The following is a 16718-nucleotide window of genomic DNA, read 5'->3' on the forward strand; positions in this document are numbered from 1 at the left end:
CACTAGGCAGCCCCACCCACCCTGACTAGGTAAGACCTATCAACCTCGCTTCGAACCGAATATCTTCTCCACGTTAGATTTTTCAATTTGCTTCCTGTCTCAACTGCTACATTTTGCACCCCCCCCTCCAAAAATAAAGCTGCCTTCGAACAGATCTGCAAGTTCTGAAAGACGCTAAAAATACCGGCATGCTTGTTTACCGGCTGGGTTCCCAAAGGGAACATTTATATTTAATTTACTGTTTTGCCTGGGAAGGGAGAGCAGGAAGCTCGAAACCTTACAGGACGTCCCGTCTGTAACCGGAGCGTCTGTTCCAACTTTCTCCCTCGGCTTTGGGCTAGAAAAACATGCCTTCGGGCGGCAGGCCAAGTAAACTCCTGCGCTCCGGCTGAGAAATGGAAGACGGTCTTGGATACCCAGATGGAAGGCGGGCCCCCTCTGGAACGGATTTCAGCGCAAGCCAGGTATCCCATAAAAAAGATAAGGCTGTTCTCGGAAATCAAAACCAATCTAGTATATGGCATTGTGCTCTGTCCACGTGGAAGAAAGTAGTCTAAGAAATCCAGCTTTCATGAAAAACTGAGTTTCTAGTCCTCAAAGGTACCAGATCCCGGACAATGTCTGCAGAAGACGAAGGGCCTTGGCATGGTCCACTGTGGGCAGTGGTGACCTGGATAGGCCAGGTTCACCCAATCTCGACAGACTGTGGAAGCTAAGCAGGGCTGACCCGGGTTAGTATCTGGATGGGAGACCTCCAAGGAATACAAGGGCTGTGACGTGGAGACAGGCAATGGGAAATCCACCTCTCTTGTCTTGAAAACTCTATGAAGAAGTAAAGTCAGTGGCACGGTCTGAATACACCCTAAATAGCTCTTCTCCCTTCCCATGGCTTCTTGAAGCAGAAAAAGATATGAAAATATGGCTTATTTGCACACTGTACATATGTAGGACTATTATTGTTATTGTTATTATCTTGTATTATTTGGATTTATTGGCCGCCCTTCCCTGGGAGTGTGTTTCTGAAGAGGGGAGGTGATAAACTGCTCTAGTGGTTACTATCCATAAAGGGTCCTTCTCCTTTGAGGAAAGGAGGACATCTTGAGAGAATGATTCCCACTATTCAATTCAATCTCTGCTACTGACCGAATCACCCATCATGAGTTCTGGCAAATCTGAGAGCAGTTAATCTAACCTCCACTGTACAACTGGATAGTACAGATAGCATATAACCTCAATGTAAACATACAAGATGTAAGTGGGGAACAAATCAGGAAGGAAGCCAGCATAAGTTCTTTGCTTGCTTGAGTTGCTGGCTGATGACAAGGGAGGACAAGATGTCTCCCCTTCTCAGAGAAGGACCCTTCACGGTAAGTATCCAATGGTCTCAAATCAGACCAATAGTCTAGTAAGGGTCTCTGACTGAGGAGTTCCCATCATTTACTGCCTGGTCCTCTTAACTGGAGATGCCAGGGACTGAATGTGAGATCTTCAGCATGCAAAGCACTGACCTAGGGCTCTTTCAAGGGATGTCGAGCAAGGAAAAAATACCAAGAAGCTGCTCTGCAAAACCCACTTGCCCCGTTTTGTCCTCTATCGCCCCTTCAGATGAAATCACCTCTTTGCTTTCCTGCACCGGCCAGCCTGCAATCGATCGCTAAATTCTGCGCACCCCCTTGACCGTAGCTCTTCATGATGTGCAGGTTGAGCATCAGGGCTCGGGGGAGCCTGTTTCTTGACTGGTGCGGTCGCTTGAGCACAGGGGCTGAGCCAGGACATCAGGAGCAGGCCACATTGTGATGTCACCCATCTCCCTGGACCTGCCTTGAAAAGCCACACGAGTTGCCCTGATTCCCAGGGGCAGGTCTGCTTTGGGGCACTCGCTGAAGCCAAGCCAAGGTGCTCTTGGGATCCTGATCTTTGGATCTCTCAATTCTGCGCATGTTGGACCATGCACCTCCAATGCATTTTAGAAGATTTTCCTGTTCTGCACCAGAATAGCCAGCTGCGAAAGCCCGTTGAAATTGCGTTATCCAGCAATTTGGTTCTAAACTCATCCTGTTATCACCCTTGAAACACGGCGTGTGCTCCTGCAGGGATGGATCCGCTGGGCTCAATTGCGTCTTCATCAAGACCTCAGACTTGATGTTCCACAAGCTTTTGGGGATGGCAGGGACCCGTTCAGAGCGCGCTTGGCATTTACATGGTCCGCTCCGAAAGATTCAAAGAGCTTCACATCTGCTTTCACAAGTCTGGTCCTCTGGTGCGGGGTTTGGCAGGATGAACCGCCCCATTTCAGACTGCATGTGTTGACTGTCAGTTTTAAATCCCCCTGCAAACGGGGAAGGGGGGGGAGGATCCTTCCCGCAAGTAGAAAGCTAGCTCTGCAGGGAGGAACATGCACTAGCTTTCTATTGGAAGGGAGGCTTTCTTTTGACATAGGGAACGGTCCAATGCACAAATCTGCAGTCTTACACGATGTGATCTATCGACCACTCTGCATTTATTTGCCTGTATAAAGCAGGCTTCAGCGGAGTGTATGACAGTTTTGTAAGGGACGGAGCCCATTCAAGATACCTCATCACCCTGGGAAAGGCCACCCAATGTACGTCAAGCTTCTGCAGAGGTGGCCCACCCCAACGAACTGATCTCCATCACCTCTTGTAATGCTGATGGTACAGAAATGGTACGGAACACCCCCCGGAAGGGCCAGCACAGCCCACACTGTGGTGGGCAAAAGAGCTTGACGGGAGAGGCGCCCTTATCCCGACGTTGTCAAAGGCAGCCGAAACAGCAGTGACTTTTTCAAGGCCCAGACAACCTGGCTCACGACTCAGGGATTCAGCCCCTTGAGTTTGCAACAGTAAACAAAAAACAAACAAACAAACCAACAAACAAGTCCTCCCCAAGAAGGGGTGGCGCACCATCTGCGCCAGGCCCCGTCTGCCACACATGCGCAGCGAGGCTTCTACTCTTCCGCAACCCTCGCCAGCATCTGGCAGGGACCAACCGCGGACCTTTCGCACGCAAGCCACCGCCACGGTCTTTGTTGGGAGGCTGCCCGGCCTTGAGATGCCAGGAGCCTGCCGTCCGGCGCTAAACGGAACATCTGCCGCTGTTTCAAGACACACAGAGAGAAAGCCACCTACGGGTTTCTGCTCCTCGTCGGAGTGGCTTCCGCTTGGAAGGCTCCGCCGCCCGTGGGAACGGAACGGGGTTACCGGCAGAGGCGCCAGCTGCCTTTGCACGAATGCTCCGGAATCCTGCACCTCAGTGCTTTGCAGGAGGGAGATAATTGGAGTGGGAAGGTGGGAGGCTGAGCCACTGGCGAACGTAATTCCAGAGCGCCCAGCGGGGGGGCGGAGAGTGCCGAACGCTTGCATGATGGCGGCTGCTAAGTGGAGGCCTCGGTGGCAACTTTGCCGACAAGCGGCACGGCCAACGCAAAACCTTTGTCGGAAGGTTTCCTCTTTTTGTCGCAAAGGCCAAAGGCTCCCAGGGCCGTGGGTGACGGCAATCAACGGCCTCCCCAGCCGCCCTCCCGCTCGCCCCCTTGCCGGCGTGTGGCCGAATTGCCACACTGAGTCACCCTGGCAACGGGAGGGAAGAAACAGAACCGGGGGGAAGTGGTGCAGGGGATAGAAGTGCGCGAGCCATGGGTATGGCCCACTCCCGTAGGTAAGTCCCTGCAGGTCAGGAGTTGAGTGCATGCACTTTGCATGAAGACCTTCCAAGGGTGAATCTCCAGCACTGTCAAGTACAGGGGCAGAGTGAGACTGGATCAGAGTTGTGTAGGACTGCCGGCAGAGGGCTGTGCCTTGCTTGGACCATTCCCTGTGTATAAAGGAAGCCTCCCCTGCCACTAGAAAGCTAGTGCAGGTTTCTCCCTGCAGGGCTCGCTTTCTACCTGTAGGAAGGATTTTTAAAAAATACGTGCAGGAGGATTCAAAACGGACGTCCACCACGTGCAGTCTGAAACGGGGCAGTGCATCCTGCCAAATCCCACATTTGAGGACCAAAGTTTCTAGTCCTTATGCTAGGCTTCGAAACAACTGGGGGAAGGCATTAAAGTTTGCCAAACCAAACCCAATTGCTTCGGGACCCAGGCAGATTCAAAGACATGTCTAGTGGAACCTGGAGGGTCTTGCCGGCAACTCTGATGAAAATTAGAAGACACTTCCAATGATTTAAGAGCTGTAGCTGGGGGGGGGGGGGGAGATTGCAACAAGGAAAAACAGAATATCGGTGCCCAATTCCCACCGCAGGAAATGCGGTGTCCTCACCTGCCTTTGAGGCTAGGAGGAGGAAAGACAAGCACATGCAGCCTCCGAAGGGATCAAACGGCATCTGACGAACATCAAGAGCATGGCACCCGCTGGGCGCAGCTACCGTAACGGGTGGGCGCAGAACATTATCACAGGCAAGGCACAGGAAATGCTAATCACCTTCTCTCTGTCTGGACTAAAGCTGTGTGTGTTTTTTTTCCCTCCCTCCCCTGAAGAGGGACCACCCATCTGCTTCCATTTGCCGATTTTCCACACTTTGCATCTGCGGCTAGATGAGAATTTGCCGGCTCCCTGGCCCTCTGGGGTCCTCTCTGAATTGCTTAAAAGGCTGCGCTGCTCCCAAAACGGGAGGAGGGACTCGATTCAGCCTGGGAGGGGACGGCAGTTGCAAGGGAACTGGGGGAGCCAGTAACCCACCCCTGGGGCTCCTTTAGAAGAAGAAGAAGAAAAAGAAGAGTTGGTTTTTAGACCCTGCTTTTCGTTACCTAAAGGACTCTCAAAGCGACTTCCAATCGCCTTCCCTTCCTCTCCTCACAACAGTCACCCTGGGAGGCAGGTGGAGCCGAGAGAGCTCTGACAGAACTGTGACTAGCCCAAGGTTACCCCGCTGGCTGCATGTGGAGGAGGAGTGGGGGAATCAAACCCGGTTTCCCCCAATTAGAAGTTGGTTGTTATACCCCTCTTGTCACGACCCAAAGGAGACACAAAGTGACTTACAATCCCTTCCTCTCCCCACAACAAGCATCTTGGGAGGCAGGTGGGGCTGAGAGAGCTCTGAGAGAACTGGAGCGGCTGCAAGGTCACCCAGCTGGAGGAGTGGGAAACTCAGTTCCCCTGTTTAGGAGACGCTGCTTTGAAGCACTACACCAAGCTGGCTCTCCTGTGATCTCCTTATACCAGCCTGGTCAGCGTTACTCAGGGCAAACCAGTACAGAAATTCTCCCCAACAGCTTACACACACACACACACCCCACACACACACATACACACTAGCTGAGAGCAAACAGGATTTGGAGTTACCAGCTCTGTCCCACTTACGGTGTTTCTCTAAGGAGCTCAGGGTGACCTAGATGGTTTGCTTTCTACCCAATGTAAGCTAGGCCCAGAAAGGCAATCCCATGCCCGCCAGGTTCATAAAATCAGGGCCATCTAGTCCAACCCCCTGCCGATTGCAGTCAAGTCACCACTCCCTGCCCACCAACAGTGACCCCAATTCCATGCCCCAAAAGCCCAAAACCCCCAGTCAGGCTGGCCTGGAAGAATTCCCCCACCCTCACTGCCTCTTGAGGCTTTATTTACTTCAATTACGCCGCCCCTTTCTCCTCTACGGGGACGTGCACCGTTCTCCTCGCTTCCGGTTAGCCCTCACAACGACCCTGCGAGGTTGGGCGGAGCAAGCACGCCTGGCCCAAAGTTACCGAGCGAGCTTCCGAACCTGGGTCTCCGAGCGCCGTCTCTGGCACTCTCATTCCTGCACGAGGCTGGCTCGCTGTAGCGTGACGCTCTGCAGGCAGTAGTCTCCCGGGGATTTGTTTCAAAACGCCGTACCAGAGGATAACAGGCTGTCTTTTGTCATGGGATCCTGATGCCGAGAACAGGCTCTTCTGAGCCAGCCTTTGACCAGAGAGGGGTATGCTGCCAGCGCATGTTTATGCGCAGAGTGTGCCAAATCCCCCAGGGCTCGGGGCAAGGGAGGCCAGGTTGGAAAGCGAGAAACCGGCACACGGAACTTTAAAACGCACACACGCACGGCAGCATTTGCCTCCTGGGGTGCCTGTTGTGGGGAGAGGAAGGGAAGGGGATTGTAAGCCGCTTTGAGACTCCTTGGGGCAGTGGAAAGCGGGGTATAAGAACCGACTCTCCTTCTCACATGCGGAAGGATGGCGATTTCTGACAGCGGCCACTCGACGTGGGGCAGCAAAGCCCTTCTGAAGCAGACCCAGAGTCCCCCAGCAGGATTTGGCAGCCAGGCTCGAGACTTTCCACTGAACAAAAAGCCAGTGTCCGCAGGCAAACTGGCTCCTGGAACGTAAAATCCGGGCTTAGCCCAGCTAGTGCAACCAAAGGCTCAGAATGCTGCTGGCAAGACTAGGGTCCTCACCAATATTCCCCGCCTTTTGACAGAGGCGACCCCCCAGTTCAGGACAGGAGAACCACGAACCGCCTGCTTGGGTGGGAGGGACCCACCCCCCGAATCCCCAGGAAGGATCCAGAAGGAGCCTCACTCCTCCGAGTTCCTCATTAACCTCACGCAACCCCCCTTTCCTCACTGCCCGCGCCTCCCCTCTCCCCCCAGGATTTCTCAGGGCTTGTGGACAAGCGCAACGGAGCACAAAATTAGCTGGTGCCGGAGGGAGGGGGTGCGCGGAGAGCCGTGGCCCACTGCCACGCTGCAGCCTAACTGGCAGCCTCCTCCACCCCCCACGGGATGGCGGGGAGTAGGCGGCAGGCAGCTGTTACACGCGCTGGCAAAACCAGGGATGCGTGTACGGGTGTGGGTTTCATCCCACCGCCCGCCGGGCGGCAGGAAACGGCTCCTCGCAGCCGGCCAGGCCCCGCAACGGGAAATGGGAACGCTCAACGCTCCTTTGGCAGCCGCTGTCATTAAGCGATTAGCAAAAATGGCAGGGAGGGGGGGCAAAGAGAGAAGAGAATCCGTCGTCACGGCAAAAGCAGGCCCGGCTCACCTGTCACGAGCAGGGAGGGAACGCGGCGTCCCCGGGGAGGAAAGAAAGCAGCAACGGTGCCCTTAATTGCCAGCTCCTGTCAGAGGCTTTGCGGGGCTGTTTAGCTCCGCCGGGCAACCGGCGCTGGAGGTGGCAGAGAGGTGGGGAGGGGCTGCTAGCCGGAGAAACATGCACATTTTAAGGAGGTGGATTCCACCGCTGGAAGGTTTGGGAAGTCAAGCACTGCACGGGTAAGGCAGGTGTTCAATCAGCACGGGTGTTCAAGACCAACTATGCGTCATGCGCGGCGTTGTGTAGGGTAGGGGTGGCCAAACTGAGGCTCTCCAGATGTCCATGGACTACAATTCCCATGAGCCCCTGCCAGCACCTGCCAGCAAATTGTAGCCCATGCCCAAAACCCAGTGCAGCTAACCTTACCGATGGGGCTACGACACCCATAGGCCAATATACGCATCGACTGGCCACGGCTCAGACTCCTGAGCACAAATCTGAAGGCTGCCAACTCCACCAAATCTAGATGCGTCTCAACGCCTGGCATGAAGGCGAGGGTGCGGAGACGGCCACAATCTCCGGGGCAGCTCCAAAAAGGCCCCGGCAACTGAAACTCTCCCGTAACCAAAGTGGCTGCTTCCGATTGCTCCCCTCCCCACAGCCGGTCTTCTGAATGCTTCCGAGCGGCCTCCCTGACTCTTACTCGTTTTGGTTAACTCTTCCTGGCATATGGTTTATCGTGGCCATTAAAGGGAGAAGGAGAGAGAGGGGCTTCAAGGAGCGGGAGGCTGAACTGCTTCAGTGCCCCTGCCTGTTTGAGGGCATCCTTCAGAGCGCTCTGGCCGGCAGCTGGAAGCTGAGCGGCCTGGATCTACCCTTTATTTCATATGCCGCCCCTCACTGCAAGGGGTTCATAAAGACCTTCCACCTCTCACTCTCTCGGGGACCCTTGCTTCTAGGCCTTCTAGAGGAAGGTGGAAAACCTCCAGGATCCCCAAGCTGGTTTGGCCTGGGAGGAAATTCCACTTTGACCCCCGAGGGCCAAGAAAAAAGGGGGGGGGAGACTGGCAGGGGCTCATGGGAATGGTAGTCTGTGGACATCTGCAGAGCCACAGTCTGCTCACCTCTGCACTCCAGATCCATTTCCCTGGCTGCTGGATTATACCCCCTTGAGGTCCCTCCCTCCTGCCCTCCCAAGGCTCAAGTCCCTCCCCCCAAACTCCAGGTATTTCGCAGTCCAGAGCTGGCAATGCTTCCCCCCCCCCCTGCCCATATTCCTTCACAGTGCCGAAAAATGTCAGCGGGACATTAAGTTTATGGAGGTCTCGCACTCCCCCTCCCCTCCACTTTACGGCCAAATGGAAGGTTCTGCCAGGCCGATTCTTATCCTCGCTTTGCCCAACCGCAGATCGGAGCTGGGCCTGGGCACGTTTTGCAGATTCCTTTTTTCACTGCAGGGGGGGGGAGCGCTTTCGGCTGCTCAGTATTCAGGGGCAGCTGGCTGCTCAAGGAGAGAGAGAAGCAGTGGCTGCCGCTGAAGGCCGTCCGGAAACTTCAAACGGCACAAAACGCGGCCGCAAAGCCATCAGCCGGCGTATGTTAGAGAGAAGCCCATCAGGACGGCCTGATTCAAAGTGCTGCTACCCCCCCGGGGATCTCCCATATCCATTTGCCAGCCAGTTGAGCTTCCCACCTTGAAGTGGGGACCGGAGACCCCCCCACCCCCACCCCCATGCCGGATCCTTGAGAAAAAGAAAAGAGCAGCTGGGCCTTTGTGCTCCACTTTTCACTACCTGAAGGAGTCTCAAAGCGGCTTACCATCTCCTTCCCTTCCTTTTCCCCCAACAGGTACGCTGCAACGTAGGCGAGACAGAGCTCTGAGAGAGCTGGGACTGGCCCAAGGTCACCCAGCAGGCCTCGTGTGGCTCAAAGCTGCATACAATCGCCTTCCCTTCTTCAGCCCACAACAGACACCTGGTGAGATAAGTGGGGCTGGGAGAGCTCTGAGAGATCTGGGACTGGCCCAAGGTCACTCACAGGCGGCATGTGATGGATCAAACCCAGTTCTCCAGTTTAGAGGCCGTCGCTATCCGACACCCCAAGCTGGCTCTCAGAAAACCCTCTCCACTGACTCCTCTCTGGCCTGGCTATCTGTAGCACCGGGTAAAACCAAGGAATCAATCTTGAGCCCTGGATAAATCAGACAGGCAAGTGTGGACAGGGACTGAGGGAGACTGAGGGGATTTGCACAGCAATCTGGACCGCTGGGTAAATAAAGTCGAGAGGAAAGGGGAAGAGGGGGGGGGAACGGGTCAGTGAAGCTGTCTGCTCACATCACTCGCGGCTCCTTTGCAGACATCGCCGGGGAACTGCCGGCCATGGCGCTCCGGCCTTCCATGCTCAATGTGCTTATGTGCAAGACATGCGCCCATCGCGTTCCGTGAAAGCCACCCCACCATAGCCCTGGGTGCGACTCCCTTGAGCCTGATAAATCCGTGCACCCCTGGATTCTTGGCAACTGCTCACTTATTTCCCTTCGTGTGATGCATCTCTGAAAGGCCCTTTTGCCTCAATAAACCTCTCTGCCTGTAGCTCTCCAGATGCCCATGGACTACAATTCCCAGCACTGACAGGGGCTCATGGGAATTGTAGTCCACAGACACCTGGAGAGCCACCTGCAGATTGCTACCTTGGCATTCCACGTTAAGAAGCTCCCAGATTCTGGTAACTGACAGCCCCTGATGGACAAAATTTCATTTCCTTCCTTCCTTCTCTCTCCCTTTTCTCCTTCCTTCCTTCCTTCCTTCCTTCCTTCCTTCCTTCCTTCCTTCCTTCCTTCCTTCCTTCCTTCCTTCCGAGGACTGGTCAGCTTCCTTCCTTCCTTCCTTCCTTCCTCCCTCCCTCCCTCCCTCCCTCCCTCCCTCCCTCCCTCCCTCCTTGGCCTTCCCAGGGGCCTAACTGCCCCTCAGCTCCCCTCTGCACTCCCCACCCGCCATCGAGGTCTCCTTGGCCGCTCAACCAGTCCTGATTCTCTCCCACGACCATTAACCGTGTCAACTCCCGTCCCTCCCTCCTCCCTGCGTCCCTGGAACTGAGACAAGGTCAGCAATGCGGTGGCCGTAAAGACTGGAGGCCCACGGGAACCGGGCCCCGGGAAGAGTGCCTTGCAAACAAAACCCTCTCTTTGCCTTCTTGGCACAAGCCTGCGCACGTGCTCGGGGGCAGGAGGGCAGAGATGAGCCCACATGCCGCCGTGGAGGAAGGAGAGCCAGCGTCCTCCTGCCAGCGAGGGACTTAACGCTGCGCTGGGCAGATGGGCGCTGTTAGCTAGGGTGACCTTGTTGCCTCCTTACTGCAGGCGCTCGGGGTTTGCAAGCCATGGGCACTGGAGTCAGCCTATGGGTGAAACAGCCCCCGACTGGGGGCAATTTGATCTCATGGTCCAAGGATGAGAAGGGCCCCGAAGCCACCCTGCCTCCAAGCCACGGACGTGCCGCCATCAAAGGCCTTTCTGACTGACAACCAGACTTCAACGGCATCGTGTGTGCCATTTTGCACTGGTTGGCGGGGAAGGTTTTTATCTGAGCCCAGAATGGAGCGCCTGTTGCCCTGTGAATTAAACCAGACGCGTCTCGTCCTACTCAGATTGGCTCCCCTCCCCGTTGTTCTCCTTGCGCCTTTCGGCAGGAGCACAGAAAACCATTAGCAGCCCCCCCCCCCTTATCTCCTGTGCTCCACTAAAACGCCCGCTGCTTCAACCCTATTGTGGGGAGCTTTCCCTTCCCGATGGGTCTCTCGTCTCTGGAGCCTCTCTCGCTGAAGAGCTGAAATCTGCTGAGGGCCTCAGAAGGCTGAGAAAACTAAAAAGGTGTTTTCGTGTCGCTTGTGTTTCACTGAAGGAGCTCAAAGAGACAAAAATTCTGCAGAAATGTGGGTTTTTTCAAGGGGATGCCTCCAGGAACCTCCCCTGGATTTAAGGAGAGCCGATTGTGTGTTCCTGTGTGCATAACCCCCCATTTAGGTACGAGAATTTATAGTATCTGGGGAGCGGACAAGGGACCTCCCTTAAATCAGGCCTTCTCAGCCAGGGTTTTGTGAAACCCTGGGGTTTCTTGACGACTCCGGAAGGGTTTCCCGAATGGGTGGGAGTTAAATAATCTGGTATATATTTTTAAATATTTTAGATTTTTAAATTTGTTAAACACGTATCGGATCAAACAATGAGCAGAAATGGACAGGCGGCACCTCCCCCGTTGTTTAGCAAACAAAGACGAACAATTATTTGCCAAACAAAGCAAAAACAATAATCAGAGGATCTTCTAAAAAAAAAAAAAAAGAACATGTGAATAAAAGTTAAGAATTCCATTTCGTGAGCCGCTGATGAAACTTTTGGTTGTGTGCATCGGGAACCCGTTCTGGCTCAACTTGACTAAAAGTAGAAGTCGTCTTTAGCCTACACCGGTTTCTTTCTAGGTTCAGCCTTCAGGGGGTAGCTGGAGATCTCATGGGATTACAGCTGATCTCCAGCCGACAGGGATCAGCTCCCCTGGATCTTCGGAAGGTGGACTCGATTGGTATTGCACCCAACTGAAGCCCAAGGTCCTCCAACGTGCTGCATGTGGAAGAGTGGAGAAATCAAACCTGGTTCTCCAGATTAGAGTCTCTGCTGTAATCTGCCACCTTCACCGCAGAGCCCACACAACCCTGTGAGGCGGGTTAGGCTTGAGACAACCTGAACCCAGCTATGGACCCATCTGCGTAGGAGATGGACGGCATGTTTCTTCCGTGTGAATTCTTCGCTGACAAGACAGCCACAGAGCTCCCTGCAGGTGTGTCCTGCTAGCTGGAGCTGCTGTGGGAGAGCTGGGTCCTCTTTCAGATGCTGCCATCAATGGCGGGCCACGCTCGCTCGCTGTTTGCTCTGGGGTCAGGCAGGTGCTGCCCTTCTACGCTCCGCTTGGCCTCTTGCTCTGGAGACCCCGAATGCCGGACTGGGGCAGCCCGGCAGGAGGTGCTTGCTGAAGGAGGGAGAGGGGTGGGAAGGCTCTTCTTTCTAGAACACCCGATTCCACTAGGCTTTGCTTTGCAGGCGGGTTTCAAGGCAGGCTGAAGGGGGGACGGGGCAGGGGGGCATCGATTTCCTCGGCACGGGGGAGCCGGGGGAGGCCAGCCGGCGCCGTGGCCGGTCTGGCTTCAGCAGCCGCGTGATTTATGCGGATTACGCAGAGCCGGTTACGGGAACCACGGCGATATCCCCGGGGGAGAGGACAACCCCTACGGCCCCTGTGGATGTCACACAAGTGACAGCTTTTAGGCTGCGGAGGCGAAGGAAAGGAGGCGGCTCGCTGGGGAAAGACTGAGGCACGGGCGGCCGAGAAAACTTGTGCCTAGGAACGGGGTTTGAGCCCCAAAGAAGCTGGTACATGCGGAATCGAGACAGGTGCCCTCTGCGGAATGTCACACGGCCATCTCCCTTTTTATCAGGCTAGTACGTTGTACTAACAAAAAATGTTTATGCTACTGCAGGAGGTGGGGCCTAAAATTGCACAGCCAGTCAGAAGCGCAGCTGAGCAAAAACCACTTTCTGGCCACACATGGAGGGCACCAAGAATGGGGTCCGCAGACGCCACAGGGAGCCACACTGGTGTTGGTCCCGGAAACTTAGCTTCAAATCCTTCCCCCCATTCAATGACTGAGGCTTAGCAGGTGTCCCTGGCCTGGTGAAACCCTCACAGCCTGTCCTACCTCACCAGGTCGTTGTTCCTGAACACATACAGCGGAGAAGAGGAGAACAGCGATGTAAACCACTTTGGGTCTGGACAGTTGAGGAACTAGAGGTATAAAAATTATCAAAATCGACAGATACAGAAGTCTGCAGGATCCCCTCACCTTCCCTCCCCCGGCATATGGAGAGCCAAGCCCAGTGGCTCCGCAATGTTATTTTTTTGCATTCCTCTCCCGGAGGCGACGGTTGAGAACCCTTGGCAAGAGCAGAGATTCCCTGCCTAAGTGACCATGGACAGCGGCAGGGTCGTGCCTGGCAGACGGGAGGTCAGGATGCCAACGAGGAACTGTGGAGACCCATCCAAGAGAGACGGAGCAAACAGAGCAACCTGGAATCGCTTAGCTATGCTAAGAGGCCCGGAGAAAACGTGCTTGGGCTAGCCTGTGCGTGACACTGAGGCCGAACTCATCAGCACGGTGGCTGCAGGGAGAGCCAAAACGCCCGCTCCGACCCCCTGGATGTGGGGCAGGAAGGAAATATCTGATAGTTACTTAGGGCGACTTGGGAGGCTGTTCCTGCTGCAATGCAGAAGAAGCATGGAAAAAACACGGCTCCCTCTGATAAGCAAACGAGGACATTTGCAATCCAATTAACAGCCCTGCCCAGCGATAGCCTTGAGTCGTGGAGCGGCCAGGCGCCCCAGGCTGTCTAAGCGGAGGGAAAAACTAAGTTGCATTTTAATCTGGTGCAGGATGAACCCTGCGTGGCCTGGCTCGGCACATGGATCTACCTACCTACACCTCCGTGCGCGAGTTGAGCTGGTGCATGATCCTTTTCCTCTCATTACTAACACAAACAGACATGACCTTTGCTTCAAAGCACCACGGCAGGGACCGAAAAAGAGCCGTAATAAAAAACCTGGCATCTAATTCCCGACCTTCCAGTATGTCTCAGTGGCTCTGCCTGCAGTGTTCCAAGATTCACGGGCTGGGAGGCCTGCTAGACGCACACAGGGCAAAAATGGGAGACGCGCTTCATCGCTTGGGGAAAGGAGACGGCAGAGGTGGCTAAGGGGTTCCTTCAACCTGTAGCATCTACTTAATGTCCGTCCTCCAGAGGTGCTTGAAAGGATGGTAAGAATCTCAAGCACTCCTCCGATCGTATCCCACCCTAATCCCCACCTCTCCAGTGCCAGGTCTGCAGAGTGCATTACTGCAATCCAACCTGGAGGCTGTTGCTTCAATTTTACAGTCGTCCTTCATTGAGTGCTGGCCTTGCTTTCTACTTGGCAAGAACTGGGGGTTTATACCCTGCTTTTCCCTACCCGAAGGAGTCCAGCAGCAGCAGAAGAAACAGAAGAAGAAGCAGAAGAAGAAGAAGCAGAAGCAGAAGCAGAAGAAACAGAAACAGAAACAGAAACAGAAGAAGAAGAGTTGGTTCTTATATGCCGCTTTTCTCTACCCGAAGGAGTGGCTTACAGTCGCCTTCCCTTTCCTCTCCCCACAACAGACACCCTGTGGGGTGGGTGAGGCTGAGAGAGCCCTGATATCATTGCTCAGTCAGAACAGTTTTTTCAGTGCCATGGGGAGCCCAAGGTCACCCAGCTGGCTGCATGTGGGGGAGTGCAGAATCGAACCCGGTGTGCCAGATTAGAAGTCCGCACTCCTAACCACCACACCAAACTGGCAGCTTACAAACAACTTTCCTTTCCATTCTCCACAACAGACACTCCGTGAGGTAGGTGAGGCTGAGAGAGCTTTCAGAGAACTGTGACTGGCCCCAGGTCCATGGCTGCATGTGGAGGGGGAGAGGGGAATCAAACCTGGTTCTCCAGATCAGAGGACACCCCTTAACCATGACACCACCACTACCTCCCTTGAAGGTAGGAGTACTCAAAAGTCTGCTTTCTCCAGGGTGGCTCAGCTTTGGACCTAGGCAGGAGGGACATATCACAGGAGAGCCCCTCCATAGAGGTTAACCTCCAGTCCCCAAAAAGCATCAGCCAGCCTACCAGGAGTTCCACTTCTGAACTCGCACGCGCAAGCACAGCCACCTCTTCCCACTACCGAAGGAAGGAAGGAAGGAAGCCGCCCTGCCCGTTTTTCTTCACAGTTAGCACATCAGAAACTAGAAGCATTACTCCGCGCCGCTTGGGCGCGGACTACGTCAAACTCAATTCCGATCATCCCTCTGTCCCCGCGCTCGTCCGACTCTTTGCTGGGAGAGGCAGAAGCCATGTGCCAATTACAGCGCGTCCCTGGAGGTTTTCGAAATCCCCCTGCCCACGCTTGCCTCGCAGTTGGCTTTTGCACAGATGTGGACAGATTCACTTAAGAAATCAGACGTTGGCTGGGGCGGAGGGAGGTGGGGAGAGAACGGGAGGAGAAAGAAGAGCCTTTCGTGAGTCGGGGACATGCAGGAATGCTCTGTGCCGTTTAAAGCCGACGGACTGCAGATCCAGACAAGGTTTCAAACTAATTTACTCAAGGAAAATAAGCCCCTGGGCAATGTATCCGTGCAGAAGCCAGAGATCTAGCCATGTGGGAGGAGGACCAGAGCTAAGCTGATAAATCTTTAGGGAAATACAGCGAGAAAGAAACAAAAAGGAAAGCCCAGGTGTATTTTTCTTCTTTCCAGCAGAAAAAATCAGTCCAGCCTCTTTCCTAGCAGTGTTTTCTCACCTTTCTTTACCGTTGAGCCCCAGAAGTGGCGCGATTGTGCAGAATATGGTTGGGGAAAAGAGCTGTGGACACACCCACCCGGGCACCCCCCCCTCCCCACCTCCTCCAAGCCCATTTGGCAGCATATATGGTAGAGCGGTGGTCCCCAACTACCGGGCCGGGCCGCAAAGGCCCTGACACTGGGCCGCAACTCCCTGCCTCCACAGGGCCGCGCCGGGCCGCACATGCGCGTTTGCACCATGCGCGGCCGCAAGCGCTTCATGGGAGCACCCACGTACACACATGACACGCCCTTATACCAAACCGAAATTTGAGTCCGACAGCATCTTTAAGACCAACTAAGTTTTATTCAAAGCTGTGAGCTTTCGTGTGCAGGCAACACTTCTTCAGACGGTGAAATGTAGCCTGAAAGCTCATGCCTCAAATAAAACACGGTTGGTCTTAAAGGTGCCGTCCGACTCAGAATTCGTTCTGCTCTTTCACACCAACACAGCGACTCAGCTGAATCTTGTACCAAACCAGACCCATCGAACTGGCAACAGGTCTCAACTCAAGGTCTTGCACATAACCTACCACCTGGTCCTTTGAGCTGGAGATGCCAGGAACTGAACCTGGGGCTTCCAGCATGGCGACTAAACAGAGGGCCACCCATTGAGCCGCAGCCCCTCTCAAAAAGCTACCCCATTTTGAGTCTCGCAGCAGCAGGAAGGGGGGGGGGTACAAATGTGACAGCATAAATCAAAACTGGGGCAGGGCCACAAAAGCGACTGCACGCTTGCCAAGCTAAATCACGTCCCCCTGAGTTGCACATCGAAATGGCACAGCTTGGAACGCCTTGCATTTCACAGCCTGACTCGCTGGCGGCTGCTGGAGAAGGCCGGACTCAATCCAACAGGATTAAGATACAGGGATGCATTTCAGTGGTGCGTCAGGAGCAAATCCCCCCCGGTAGGGCCAGTCTGACAAGGGAACCAATGGAGAGAGAAGACTCTTTTTCAACTGGGGGTCTTCAAGCAGAGGGCGGGGAGAATGCGCTGGACTTGGGATTTCCTGCTCTCAGCAGGAGGCTGGACTGGATGGCTCCCTTCCAAATCCGACCGTGACACTGACAATCCCTCCTCCCAGTCATCCATGGACGTTTGAGGCTGACCCTGCACTGAGCCAGGGGGGTTGGACTAGATGGCCTGGATGGCCCCTTCCCACTCTAGGATTCTATGAAACCTTCTATGGCATCTTCTGTCCATCTCACGCTCCCTGTAGCGGAGGAAGCAGGCTCCAACAAAAAGAGGGCATGCCGCAATAAATGCGCGCCACAAAAAATTTGTATCAAAAAGGCACCATAAGGTTTAAA

At 54.6% G+C, this 16718-nt stretch overlaps 1 protein-coding gene across 5 annotated transcripts in view; it reads right to left on the reverse strand.

Moving 5' to 3' along the window:
• CAPN15 (calpain 15) overlaps positions 1-16718 on the reverse strand; it is a 71281-nt gene that overhangs the window by 21028 nt on the left and 33535 nt on the right. The window contains exon 1 of one of the 5 annotated variants that reach the window (XM_077317140.1): positions 1616-1805. The exons of the other annotated variants lie outside the window; for them this stretch is intronic. Coding sequence (XP_077173255.1) covers positions 1616-1776 — 161 coding nt within the window. The 5' untranslated portion in view covers positions 1777-1805. Of the gene's footprint in view, positions 1-1615; positions 1806-16718 lie in introns of those variants that run through there. 5 annotated transcript variants of the gene reach the window in all.

Source organism: Paroedura picta, chromosome 17, assembly GCF_049243985.1.
Source record: "Paroedura picta isolate Pp20150507F chromosome 17, Ppicta_v3.0, whole genome shotgun sequence".
Taxonomy (NCBI): Eukaryota; Metazoa; Chordata; class Lepidosauria; order Squamata; family Gekkonidae; genus Paroedura; species Paroedura picta.